At 44.2% G+C, this 14152-nt stretch overlaps 1 protein-coding gene across 6 annotated transcripts in view; it reads right to left on the bottom strand.

Annotated features, from left to right (window-relative positions):
• Positions 1-4753: 4753 nt before the first annotated feature.
• The window catches only part of PPEF1 (protein phosphatase with EF-hand domain 1), a 140664-nt gene continuing 131265 nt past the window's right edge, over positions 4754-14152 (bottom strand). For all 6 annotated transcript variants that reach the window (XM_008272402.5, XM_070067279.2, XM_051826965.3 and 3 more), the window contains 4 exons: positions 13197-13303; positions 8433-8596; positions 7007-7091; positions 4754-6144 (listed from right to left, as the gene is read on the bottom strand). In XM_008272402.5, the coding sequence (XP_008270624.1) occupies positions 5957-6144; positions 7007-7091; positions 8433-8596; positions 13197-13303 (544 nt within the window). In that variant the 3' untranslated portion in view covers positions 4754-5956. The remainder of the gene's footprint in view (positions 6145-7006; positions 7092-8432; positions 8597-13196; positions 13304-14152) is intronic.

Below are 14152 nucleotides of genomic sequence, written 5' to 3'. Positions count from 1 at the left end.
AGACCAGGATAAGTACCTGGCTCCTGCCATCGGATCAGCGCGGTGCGCCGGCCGCAGTGCACCGGCCGCGGCGGCCATTGGAGGGTGAACCAATGGCAAAAAGGAAGACCTTTCTCTCTGTCTCTCTCTCTCACTGTCCACTCTGCCTGTCAAAAATAAAAATAAAATAAAAAAGAGCTGAGAGCGCTAGTGCTCCTGACAAGCAAAATTGTAAAAACTCCTTTGGGTTCCTGTCAGCCTGTGGTCACATTTTCATCAGCTGATCCATACATAGCCTTGTTTTATGTGTGCTTCTGTTTAAAGACATTTTATTTCATGTTCACAAGAGGTCTTTGAAAAGTTAATGGAGATGGTATGTTATGGATAAATGATGAATGGATTTCAAAACTGTTTTGCACCAAAGAAACTTATTTTTTAATTCCGTTTGCCAGGAAAGTTTTGAAGTCCCCTTGCTGAGGCATTAACACTGAACTCATGGCCAGCCGAGCTGTCAGCTGAACACTGCTCATCCCAGACCCGTGTTTGCTCCACAAGGCGCACCACAGCCTCCTTGCACTCAGAACACTGTGCTTGGGAGCCATTTTACAGCAGCGAAAAGCACTCAGATGTGGAAAAGGCGGCACTAAATGTGTCTCAAGGACACTTGTTTACAGTCCAAGGTCTGAAAGAAGATGCCAGAGTGTCACCTTGTCCCACCTCAGCTGGGGATGTGCATGACAGAGCTTTCACTACCTTTGCACATGGCCCCTGCAAATACTGACTTTTTTTTTTTTCATCTTATTTGAAAGAGAGGGAGAGAGGGAGAGAGGGAGGGAGGGAGAGAGGGAGGGAGGGAGGGAAGGAGGGAGGGAGAGAGGGAGGAATGAGAATGGATTTTCCTTGCATTGATTCACTCCCAAATGCCTGCAACAATTGGGACTAGGCTAGACTGAAGCTAGGAGCCTGGAACTTAATGTTGGTTTTCCACATGGATGGTGGGGACCCAAATCCTTGAACCATCACTGCTGCCTCCCAGGGTGCACATTAGGAGAAAGCTGGAAGCCGAGTGTGGAACTCAAACCCAGCTACCCTGATATGGGATGTGGGGGTCCCAAGTGGCATCTTAACTGCTATGCCACAAACCCAGCCTGTTGATACTGATTGGGGGTTACAAATAAATTTTGTAGGTGAATTTGCAAATATACAATCTGAATACTAAGAATTTATTTATGGCATTTCTGGGGTTGGACATAATTTTTTGGAGTAGACAAGACAGAAATAGCACAAATTATGAAGGAGACTGACAAATTGGACAAATAAAAATTTAAATCTCCTGCTTTAAAATAGATGCCAGAAAGTGAAAAAATCAGGTCCCAGACTGGGAGGTAATATCTGCTTCACGAAGGGAGGATAGAGAGGCCGGCACCGCGGCTCACTAGGCTAATCCTCCGCCTTGCGGCACCGGCACACCAGGTTCTAGTCCCGGTCGGGGTGCCGGATTCTGTCCCGGTTGCCCCTCTTCCAGGCCAGCTCTCTGCTGTGGCCAGGGAGTGCAGTGGAGGATGGCCCAAGTGCTTGGGCCCTGCACCCCATGGGAGACCAGGATAAGTACCTGGCTCCTGCCATCGGATCAGTGCGGTGCGCTGGCCGCAGCGCGCCGGCCGTGGCGGCCATTGGAGGGTGAACCAACGGCAAAGGAAGACCTTTCTCTCTGTCCACTCTGCCTGTCAAAAAAAAAAAAAAAAAAAGAGAGAGAGAGGATAGAGGATTAGTATCAAGAAGAGCTTTAAAATTCCCAGAAATCAGTAAGAGCGGTGCACCCAACCCCCAGACAAAATGAGCAGAGGCTAAGAACATGCACTTTACAGATAAAGAAAACAGGCTGGCTGATCAGCTAATAAAAATGCTCAATCTAATTTGCAATAAAAAATGGAAAATGAGATAAACATACAGAGGCACTGCAAGACTGAAGTGTGGTTAGGCACAACTCATGTGTCACACAGAAGCTGGGTGATACGAATTGACAATCATTGGGGAAATCAAAGTCCATTTTTAGGTGACATTTCCAACAAAGGCATATAATTAATTCTGGAGAAAATGAGAGTTCCAGAAAGAACCCTCAGAAAAAACAGCCAAATGCTATTCAGGAAGCGACCAAAAAGAGCCGCGAGGGCCTGCCTGAGGGACTGGCTGTTTCTCAGAAGCACTAAGCCAGGATTCTCGGTAGGTTGTGAGGTGATGAACCGGTGGAGAGTTCTGTAAACATCACGTCCAAGGCTCCAGTTTTTCCCACAGCTGCGGCTTTCCTGAAACATGGGCTTGGATCTTGACAGCAGCAGCAGCAGCAGCAGGAGTGACTGCCTCTCTGGCTTTTCCTGCCAAAGAATCATAGCAATGGGAGACTGCAGTTCTGTTCTCCATGCCTTGGACAAGGGATTGGTGGCCATGAAGCCACAGGCGTCCCCTTCCTAATTTTCGTTAGTTCTGGTCTAGGCTGTGAACATAATCATAAAGGGGAATTAATGTCAGTCTTCTTATCGTACTCATATCAATGCTTGCTGCTATTCATCAGAATTAATTTGGATAAATATTTAATCAATATTAGGACCCCACCATCCACTAGGCACTATCCAAAATGGTCTTTTGGCTACTATAGCAAATCAAGAATATTCTCTCCTTAGTAAAGATGACCCAATGTGGGTGATTGGCAATAAGTGACATTAGAACATTGCCTGGCAATTCTTTCTTTCTTTGTCTTGACGTCCCTTCACTTTGTAAGTGATATACCTTGAAGTACTTCTCTTCAAAAAGGGAGTGGCTAAGAGATAAGGGTGAGCAGGGGGGAAGGTTCCCTCTCTGACCACACTAAGGGATTTGAGTTTCCTTCTGAAGTCGCTAAGAAGCCAATAAAGAAGCTGAAGAAAGGAAAGACGATCTTAAAATTACAAAGCATGGAATAAATGCAATAAAAATGAAGTTGAAACTAAAGAGGAAAGTGTAGGACAACAGCAAGGAAACCATGCCATACCCAGACTTGGGTATGAATGTTCTTAGCAGCCTTGCTCTGATAGTGAAAAATAGGAAGCTAAATGCTATCTTGCAATGAACAGGTAAAGGAGATGTTCTATTTCGATACAATGGAATACTAGTCAACAACGAGAAGGGATGAACTGTGGGTACACGCTCCACACAGATGACCCTCAACAACATTGAGTTCGGTGAAGGAAGCCAGACGTGCGGGGTGACATATCAGGGAATTCCATTCGTGTGAAGTATTCGGAAAAGGCAAGTCTATCTGCAGAGAGCAGGCTCATCGGGGCAGGCACTGCAGTGCCGCTTGAGACATCCACATCCCATACTCGAGTGCCTGGGTTTCAGTCCCAGCGTTTCGTCCAACCACGCTTCCTGCTACTGTACACCGTGGGAGGCAGCAGGCGGTGGCCCACGTACTTGACTCCCTGCCCCCTACGTGGGAGACCCAGATCCAGTTCTGGGCTGCTGGTTTCATCCTGGCCCAGTCTTGGCTGGGCAGACATTTGGGGAGTGGATCCGTGCAGGTATGATCGCGCGCTCTCTGTGTCTCTTTCTGTCACTCTGCCTTTCAAATAAATAAAAGTAAATTTTAAAAAGTTTTCAAAAAGGAAAGTAGGTGCACGGACTAGGAAAGCAACTCCAGAACCACCCCTCCCCCCACCCCCCAGGGCACTCAGAGCACTCGTGTGTAAGATTCTGTTCCTCTGGAACCACTCCGTATCGAAAGCTCTATCAGTCACAGTTGCACCCGAGGCAGAGCCAGGACAACCAGGAGAAGAGACTTAGCAAATGAGGGAGCTGGTCCAGCAGGCTCTGGAAGGCTGGGGGCTCCACGGCCGATGCTGGGGCTCTGCATCCACAGAGCAGGTGGTCAGGAAGGAGAATCACAAGCAGGCTGAAAGCCACAAGCACCAGCTGGCACCTCCTGAGGACAAACTGGAGCCTGGAGCCCTTCTTATTGTCTCGGGCTTCAGTGACCAGGTGCCCGCGTCATGGAGCTAAACACAGCCCAGAAGTGAGAGACGCTGACGCAGAGGATTTGTTTATTTATTTGAGAGGTAGAGTTACAGAGAGCGAGAGGGAGAGACAGAGGGAGAGGTCTTCCATCCGCCGGTTCACTCCCCAAATGGCCACAATGGTTGGAACTGAGCTAATCCAAAGCCAGGAGCCACAGCCTAGCCAAACTGACCCATTACGAAGCCATCACATTCTTTAATGGTTGGATGTCTCTGCACTCTCCTGTCACTCTTCACTTAGCTTTAGTAAGTTATATTTTCCCCTAGGAAATTGTCCATTCACCTAGTTTTTAAAATTATTGGCATAAAATTCTTCATGGTATTCTTGTCAACGTTTTTCTTACCATTCTCTTGTAGATCTAGTTATTATCTCTTTTTTATTCATTTTAATACAGTTATCTTTTTTATTCTGGCTTCTAATTTAATTTAGTATTTGAGATGTTTTGTGGTCTAATACATGATCAATTTTTATAAATGTTCCATGTGTGCTTGAAAATGATGTGCATTTTCTAAAATTAAAGGTCTGTATATGAGTACCCATACACACACACACATATCTAAACACAGTTACAGATACACACATACACCCATATGTATGTATTGACGATACTTCAAAAAGTTGGTGGAAAAATGAATTAAACAATAAACCTATTTTGGTATAAAGATTTTGAAATCTATGCATGATTTTCATAACATTCATTTTCTTCACAAGCATGGTCAAAACATTTTTCACCAAATAGATTTTTAATTGCATTTTCCATAACCGTTTTGAAGTTCTCTCCAATATACAAATAGATATCCCATCAGGTGGACTGAGTAGGTTGTCCAGTAGTCTATACACTAATTTTTAGTATACATGATCAATTACTGACAGAGTTGTAAAAATCTTCTATCAATTTAGCCTGGTAGTTACATCACCTTTTGCAATATAAATTTTGAAGCTTTGTTATAGGTATATGTTTGTAATTAGTATATCTTCCTGGTAAATTATTCCTTTTAGCATTCCTAATGATACTTCTTTGACTTAAAATCTATCCTGATTTTAATATTGTTACAGTTTTAATTATGTTCTTTTTCTGTATATTAAAAGTTTAATAAAAGAATTGAAAATTTAAAGATCTGTCATATTTTGTCCATTATTTCTGGTGCTTGTAACAGGCAGGCCTGTAGGCTATCTAATCTGGCTCATTGCTAGATTGTGAAGTATTCAAACTTAAAAGAAAAAAAAACTCTGAAATCTATCTTACCTTTAAACAGAAATTTCTTGTTGTCTTTGATATGCAAGCATTGCACAGTGTATGCACCACCGAGACCCCACACAGCAATGAGGATGCCCGTCCGCAACAGACACGAGACCACGAGGCTTTTCCTAACACTGCGCTCCCACCGCTGCCCCAGGACGTGACGAGGCGCCTATCCCTGAAGGCCACTGCCCGACAGCTGAGGATCACTGGCGTAAGGAATCCGCACAGAGGACTGCAGCTGAAAGGTGGGACTGGTTTATTGCACTCATCGTTTGGTAATCCTCCTCCCAGCCTTCACTCCCGATGTTGCTCCCAGCAGTTTTGTCTGAAGCGCTATGGGTTCCTTTCAGTAGGTTTGGAAATCACTGTGGTCTCCTGGTTAGGTCGCATCCAGGAGACAAACACTAGGCTGGAACCCAGTTTCTCACTGGCACTGTGTGGGCTCTAACCTGGAGCCAAATCCTAGCTGCTGACATTTAACCTAGTCTTACAGCTAACAGCTTGCCAGGCACTCCCAGTACCCATCCGTACTGTGCGTCTGCTTGCTGTGAATTGGGGGCTACTTTCCTCTACTGTTGACTATGGATTTTCAGGGTCTTGGAAAAGATTGTGTCTGTTGTTTGGGCCCAGCTGTTTGTAAAGAGACTAAGGGAATCCCTCAGGAGGCTTTAGCAAACTCGGTGTCTAATTTTTCTTATCGAACTTATGCACTACATAGAAAGCCTTTAAAAACTCATTGAAGTCAATGCTCCCATCCTTGTTTAAGTCCATTGTGTTGGCGAGCTCGTTAACCTGGAAATCATCAATATGAACGTTGTAGTGAGAACTGAAAAGGTTCCACATGGCCCGGAATTCTTCCATGGAGATCAGACCTAAAAGAAGACAGGAGAAAGCTGTGAGTGTTCACCTGAAGACTCGCCTAAGGGAAGCGCGGGAGCGCACACTGAGTGAATCGCCCCCGTTAGCAGCTCACTAGCAAGCCTGAGCATCAGGACACTGAAGGAAGCGGGGAGCGAGATCATGAAGAGAAGAAGCGCGTGTCACTTCTGATTGCTCAGTGATTTGCGATTGTTCCAGAGCCAGAACGAGTCAACAGTGCAGGAATGGGGAGGGGATCGTGGACTGTGGGAATCACCAGAGCTAAAATCTGAGCGTGAGGGCCATGGCAGGAGGCCACAACAGAGACTCACAGAACAGCAAAGGCAGCAGGCAATGCGGGGCCCTAAGGGGGTGACAGACAAGGGCACTGCCTTCTTATAGCCAACAATGCACATTCATGAATCAGTGATTAATTTTTTGGTGTTCAAAGGTCTCTGCAGTAGGGGGTTAGGCGATGACATTTTTTAAGCATGAAAGTAATTGTGCATCAAAGCTAAACAAAAACTGAGTTTTCATAGTCCTTAATTCCCCAAACCATCAGAACTCTAGAAATGATTTTGATTGGCAACAGTAACTAAAATAATGAACCTATCAGTAAATTATCTTTGTATTTGTGCTGGTGACTTATAAAAGGTGTTCTTTCAGTTTGACCTACGGCTCTGTAGGACTCTCTAGTCTTGAATGTAGAGTTTATGGCCAAGCTAAAATAACAATAATATGAAACACAAGTTTATTTATTTTCCCTTGAGTTTCTTCAAGTTTGGGTGAAGGATGAAATGGGTAAAAACAGAGTTCTGATTTCAGGGAGACAAACTAGCCTCTGCCTTCTACTACTACTGAACCAAGTTCATTTACCTGAGTGATCAGAATCAATGATATTAAATATGATTTGCAGGTCAGATCGATATCGGTACAAAGTTTCAATGACAGTAGACTGAGCCTAAAATAAAGATTTTTTTGAAGTGTTAAACATAGAATTAATGACACAGATCAATTTTAACAAAAGTACCAACACGAAACATCATCACCAATTCAAATTATGTGGTTTAAATAGAAATCTGAGAAGGTACGCCTGGCCCTGGAGGCCCGACCCTCCTTGACCAGAAAACAGACTGCGCTCTGTGTGCCTCTCGGGGGTGGGCTGCTGCGAACAGGGCCGCAGGGCCGCAGTCACTAACACCTGCCCACATTCACGGAGAGCTTGGGGATGACTTCCTTCGGTCCTCTGCAATCAGAAAGGACAGGAACACACCTACCATTCTATCCTTTAGAAAACAGGGAGACAAAGTAACTTTCTCAAGGGGTCTCACTGCTGGTAAGTGGGACTTGAGTTTCAGTGGGTCACACAGCTGGTAAGTGGGACTTGAGTTTCAGTGCTGGGAAGCCCAGGCCTATGACCTTAGTCGCCACAGTAAACTGCCTCTGAAGTCCAAAGCCTCCTTGCCATGGATATTTTAGTCTCCAACACCGACAACGACTTCTCTGTCTCTGCTCTGCCCTTCCCGGCAAATAGCCACTCACGGCCTCATTCCACTAGGCTCAATGTCCTAACTCACACTGATGAGTTGTTAAGTAACAAGTACTGGGATCTGATAACTCTTCCTTTTTAGTAAAGGATTCTGTGTTTCTTTAAAAGATTTATGTATGTATTTGAAAGGCAGAGTTACAGGGAGAGAAGACGAGACAGAGAGATCAATCTTCCATCTGCTGTTCACTCCCCAAATGGCTGCAATGGCCAGGGCTGGGCCAGGCTGAAGCCACAAGACCAGAACTGCCACAAGGGTAGCAGCGGTCTAAGCACCTGGGCCACCTTCTGCTACTTTCCCAGGAGGCGCATCAGCAGGGAGCTGGATCAGAAGTGGAACAGCTGAGACACAAACCAGTGCTGATATGGGACACGGATGTCTCAGGCAGTGGTTTAACCTGCTATGCCACAAAGCCAGCCCCAGGATTTTGCATTTTAAAAATCTTTAAGGCACACTCTGAATCATGTTAGCAAGTCTATACACTCACAGTTTAATACAGAACACTAAGTATTTTAAATGGTGTGTTCTGGGAAAGAATGGATGTCCACTAGACTGTACTTAGCATTGGAATCCTATCTCTGATGTAGTTTCACTTGCTGAAACATTTTCTTTTATATTCTTTTGGCTTATCCTTAGTATGCCCAATTTTGCTGAACAGACCACTACCAGCTTTTCAAGGATTAAGTCACTCTCGTAGCTTGTGCAAAGGGTGTTTGGCCCCAGCAAGGCTTCACCTGGGACTTTATCTCACTCACCTCTTTCACAGGTTTTTCAATGTGGATATCCTGGAAGCTGGACATATAGTCAATGTCTCCATTTTTGTCTGTATTTACTAGGTGGGAACTCAGGGATCTCCATGGTAAGTTCAGCCCCAAAACGTTCTCCATGGAAAAAGCCCACTGGGTCGTTGAAATTTTTCCTAACAACAACAAATAAGCCCATATTGTTTGTTTATAATTTGAATTAAAAAAAAAAGATTTATTTATTTGAAAGACGGGGTTAGAGAGAGAGAGGGAGAGATAATGAGAACTGTCTGCTGGTTCACTCCTCAAATGCCTGCAAAGGCCAGGGCTGGGCCAGGCTGAAGCCAGGAGCCAGGAGCTTTATCCGAGTCTCTCATGTGTGTGGCAGGGACCTAAGCACATGGGCCATCTTGCACTGCTTTCCCAGGAGCATTAGCAGGGAGCCGGATGAGAAGTGGAACAGCTGGACTTGAACCAGCACCCATGTGGGATGTTGGTGTTGCAGGTGGCAACACCACTACAACACAACACTGGCCCCTATAATTTGATTTTTAAAATAACACAAGCTCCTTGGCAGCAACAGTGGGTGGCCTAGGGTATCCTAGCAGGCCCCACTACCCTGAGGGAGAAATAACTACAACCTCTTCAGTATGCCGTACATCTTGCTTTGGCTGTCACACAGAATAAATTAGACTTTGGATGCTACATGTTTTTGCCTTTTCTGATGAACAAAATAAGGTGTGCTTATTATAGATGATTTGAAAACAGAAAATAATACAAAGCGCAAAAGATTTACTTTTGTTTTTAATATTTTGCTAAATTTCTCACCTGCCATTTTCTCAGCTAATATCCCTTTCCCCATAACATTTTCTAGTTTTCCAAAATACAAATATATTTATTTTTTCTGATTATTTACATATGCTCATTTTAAATGATTCTGAATACATAGAAAACAATATTACTTCTAGTTTTTTCTATGTATATAAACATATACATATGTAAATGTCTATATATTTTCTTGAAATTAAGTATACACTGTTCATGTTTTATATACATGTATTGATATGACAAAATACATGTGTATACACACATATACATTTACTCTAACCTGTTTTTTTCAATCAATAAGTCATGGATAGCCATCCATGCTAATAAACATAGATCTATATTATCTTTATATTTTTAACTCAAATCACATTTAAAAAAACATGTTCATTCATTTTTATTTATTTGAAAGGCAGAGTAACAGAGATAGAGTGCTTCTATCCACTGTTCATTCCACAAATGCCTGTAACAGCCAGGGCTAGGCCAGGCCAGGAATTCTTTTTTTTTTTTTAATAGAAAGCTTTTATTTAATAAATATAAATTTCATAGGTACAGCTTTTGGATTATAGCAGTTCTTCTCCCCATACCCGCCCTCCCATCCCCAAACCATCCTACCTCCTACTCCCTCTCCCATCCCATTCTTCATTAAGATTCATTTTTAATTATCTTTATATACAGAAGATCAACTTAGTATATACTAAGTAAAGATTTCAACAGTTTGCACCCACACAGACACACAAAGTATAAAGTATTGTTTGAAGACCAGTTTTACTGTTAATTCTCATAGTACAACTTATCAAGGACAGAGGTCCTACATGGGGAGCAAGTGCACAGTGACTCCTATTGTTGATTTAACAACTGACACTCTTATTTATGGCATCAGTAATCTCCCTAGGCTCTTGTCATGAGCTGCCAAGGCTATGGAAGCCTCTTGAGTTTGCCAACTCCGATCATATTTAGACAGGGCCATAATCAAAGTGGAAGCTCTCTCCTCCCTTCAGAGAATGGTACCTCCTTCTTTGATGGCCCGTTCTTTCCACCAGGATCTCACTCACAGAGATCTTTCATGTAGGTCATTTTTTGTCACAGTGTCTTGGCTTTCCATCAGGCCAGGAATTCTATCTGAGTGTCTCACAGAGGTGGCAGGGACTCAAGTGCTTGAGCCATCATCTGCTGCCCCCTAGGTGCATTAGCAGGGAGTTGGACAGGAAGGTTGAGGCAGGACTCCACCCCAGGCCCTGGGATAAGCGATGCAGGTGGCCCAAGTGGCAGTTTCAGCTGCTGCACCACAATGCCCACCCCTACAGCGTCATTTTAATGGGTATGGTACTATTCCATTATTTCCTTAGGATCATTCCCAGAAGTGGTACTGCAAGATCAAAGGGTCTCAAGATTTGTAAGATTTTTTTGATATTGACAGCCTTGGTATCCGCTGAATTGGTGGGAAACTGGTTCCAGGAAACACAACCAAAATCCATGGATGCTCAAGTCTCTTCTAGAAAATGTGGTAGTATTTGCATAGCACCTCATATCCTCCTACACACTTTACCTCAGTTCTAAATTACTTACAATAGCTAATACAATGAAAATATTATGTAAATCGGTCATGCAGTTCATTTAGGGGAAATGACTCCCCAGACGTCTCCACATATCCAGTGCAGACGCAACTGTCTTTTCACAAATATTTTCAGGAATTCACAGTTGCTGGAATCCCTGATACAGAACCCACGAATATGGAGAGCTGACTGCAATGTCCGAGGAGTCTTTAAAAACTCAAGACAAAAAAAAACGTATTATGAAAAGACTGCACGGATTTCACAATATTTTTGCACCAAACTAACACAGCTTTTAATTCTATTTTCCATGAACTTTTAGAAGTACCCTCTTACCTGCCCTCAGAGGCTACTTTGCTATTATTAGCACTCATCAAGCTTTGTTTTTGCTAATGTTTTCGTGATCCGTCTTTTTCTAAATGTAGCTTTCAGTGTTTGGTGTGTGTAAATCCACTGCACTGGCTGCTTTCCCAACTGTTGAGAAACCATCAGTCTCACTGTCGTGTCTTTGGAGCGGTGTGTGTTTCCTCTCGGCCTGCTTGGCGACTGGTGCTCTGCAGTTTCACAAGCGTGTGACAAGTGCGCACTGAATCTTATTGATCCTGCCTGGGAATCATTCTCCTTCTTACTTATGAATTGGAGTCTTCCATCAGTTCTGGAAAAGTCTCAGTCGTTATCCTGTCAAATATGGCCTCTCATATTCTCTCTTCCTCATACTCTGATGAAATATACATTAAATATTCTCGGTTTACTGTTCGTAACTCAATCTATTCTTTTTTGAGCAGTGTTTAAGCCTCTTTGTAGCCCATCTATTATGCTTCTTCTTCAGCCAATATATTTTCATATCCATTTGGTTCCTCCTCAAATCATTTTCCAATGCCTGTTTGTGGTTCCATCTTATTTTTTAAACATTTCTTACTTATTTTACATTCAATAACTGTAATATCTGGTCCCCTTGGGGAACTAAATATATTGTTTGTTATTTCTGCTGACTTTCATTCATGGTAGTCTGTCTCCTTGTTTGTAGCTCATGTTGGCTGATCTTATCTCAGCTATACTAGGGGTCAAATTTGGGATATTTCCCTCGAAGATGGCTTGGCATTTGCTCGTCAGGGTCAGGGAGCATTACAGATTGGTACCATTTTAGCCACTTTGCGGGTCCAGGTTTAAAGTGGAAGCCACACATTCGGCTTCCCTTTCTACCATACCAGTTTAGTCTCAGGACTGCCCGATACTAGAGTTTGCTCCTGGGACAGTGCAGCCCTTGGTGCTTGCCTGGTGCACCTTGCTCCCACATGTGCTTTCTTTTTTCTTTCTTTTTTTTTTTTGACAGGCAGAGTGGACAGTGAGAGAGAGAGACAGAGAGAAAGGGCTTCCTTTGCCGTTGGTTCACCCTCCAATGGCCGCCGCGGCCGGCGCGTTGCAGCTAGCGCACCGCGCTGATCCGATGGCAGGAGCCAGGAGCCAGGTGCTTTTCCTGGTCTCCCATGGGGTGCAGGGCCCAAGCACCTGGGCCATCCTCCACTGCACTCCCTGGCCACAGCAGAGAGCTGGCCTGGAAGAGGGGCAACCGGGACAGAATCCGGCGCCCCGACCGGGACTAGAACCCGGTGTGCCCGCGCCGCTAGGCGGAGGATTAGCCTAGTGAGTCGCGGCGCCGGCTTTTATTTTTTTTGACAGACAGCGTGGACAGTGAGAGAGAGAGACAGAGAGAAAGGTCTTCCTTTTGCCGTTGGTTCACCCTCCAATGGCTGCTGCGGTCGGCGCGCTGCGGCCAGCGCACCGCGCTGATCCGATGGCAGGAGCCAGGTGCTTAACCTGGTCTCCCATGGGGTGCAGGGCCCAACACTTGGGCCATCCTCCACTGCACTCCCTGGCCACAGCAGAGGGCTGGCCTGGAAGAGGGGCAACCGGGACAGAATCCGGCGCCCCAACTGGGACTAGAACCCGGTGTGCTGGCGCCGCTAGGCGGAGGATTAGCCTTGTGAGCCGCGGCGCCGGCCTCCACACGTGCTTTCAACTCACCTTTTGCGGGGAGTAGATGTACAGCTAAGAGATCTACCTTGCTGTGAGGTTGACACATGCTTTCAAATTACACATCCTCCCGAACCCACCTGCTTAACAGGAGGGCCCTCCAGAGTATCTGGTCTGACACACTATCAGAATAGAAGTCTAATTCAGGGCTACTGTTGGTTTTCTGAGTTGAAAGATGCTATCTAAAAAGGAGAAAAATGCCCTTTTCTTGAGCAAATAATGAATTACATTTTATTTTTATCACTATCATTTCTTTTCCAGCAAAAATGGAGAACTGAAATCCTAAGGAAACAAAGCAAAGGAACACCGATCTGGAGGTGACGTACTGTGTCAATAAGCGGTGCGCGTTACAGAGTTATATTACCTGATCGACTATGGTCTTGAAGCTGGAAGGCACGGATGAGGTCAGTTTTTCGTCCAATTATCCTCTCTTTTAATATCTTAATGGCACTGCTTTCAATAGTATTCACCCTGTGTTAAGACAACAAATCATGAGGTGAAAGTTATACCAGCCATCCTGTCCTGATCCATTTTAATGTGCTTACCAGTTTCTACTTTAAATGATTTGCCTAGCTTCACACATGCCATGTTATTAACTAAAGAGCATACGCATATGTATATACATACGCATGTATGCATTCTGTGAAATGTTAAAAGGGTGACAAATAGTGTTTTCTTTTGGATTTTGAAGATTCACAAGAACAATTATTTGAAAATGAAGGAAAATAAAGAGGGACTTGCTATTCCAGATACTGAAATTTATCATTAAGTTACTGAAACAAAGTAACAGGTATTGACACGAGAAGACTGATGTACAAGCAGAACGGAAGTTTCATAAATATGTCCAGTGATGTATGGGAACAACACACATGACAACAGTGGTATTACAAGCAAATAGAAAGGAATAATTTTTACAAATAGTGCTAACATAGTTAGCTAATCAGCTGGACTTAACATCTGCCTCAGACCATTTACAAAACCCAATTTGAAATGAAGGAGGAACAGAGGAACAAAATAGTGGTGAGATACACAGTCACCACTCAGGATCCACAGGCGATGCACACCGGGATGTCCCAAGGTCACCAAAATGCACATGTGCTCAAGTCCTTCCTATAAAATGGCCTAGTATTTGCATATAGCCTGTGGACACTATCCCATGTAATTTCAATCATCTTTAAATGCTAAATAAACAGTTATTATCAGGGCAGGCACTGTGATGCAGTGGGTTAAAGCCCCATCCTGAAGCGCCGGCATCCCATATGGGCACTGGTTCTAGTCCTGGCTGCTCCTCTTCCCATCCAGCTCTCTGCCATGGCCTGG

This window comes from Oryctolagus cuniculus, chromosome X, assembly GCF_051225735.1.
Source record: "Oryctolagus cuniculus isolate XC-2025 breed Fujian yellow rabbit chromosome X, ASM5122573v1, whole genome shotgun sequence".
Classification (NCBI taxonomy): Eukaryota; Metazoa; Chordata; class Mammalia; order Lagomorpha; family Leporidae; genus Oryctolagus; species Oryctolagus cuniculus.
The sequence above is the reverse complement of the archived record's forward strand: the minus strand, read 5'-3'. Positions and strand labels throughout refer to the sequence as shown.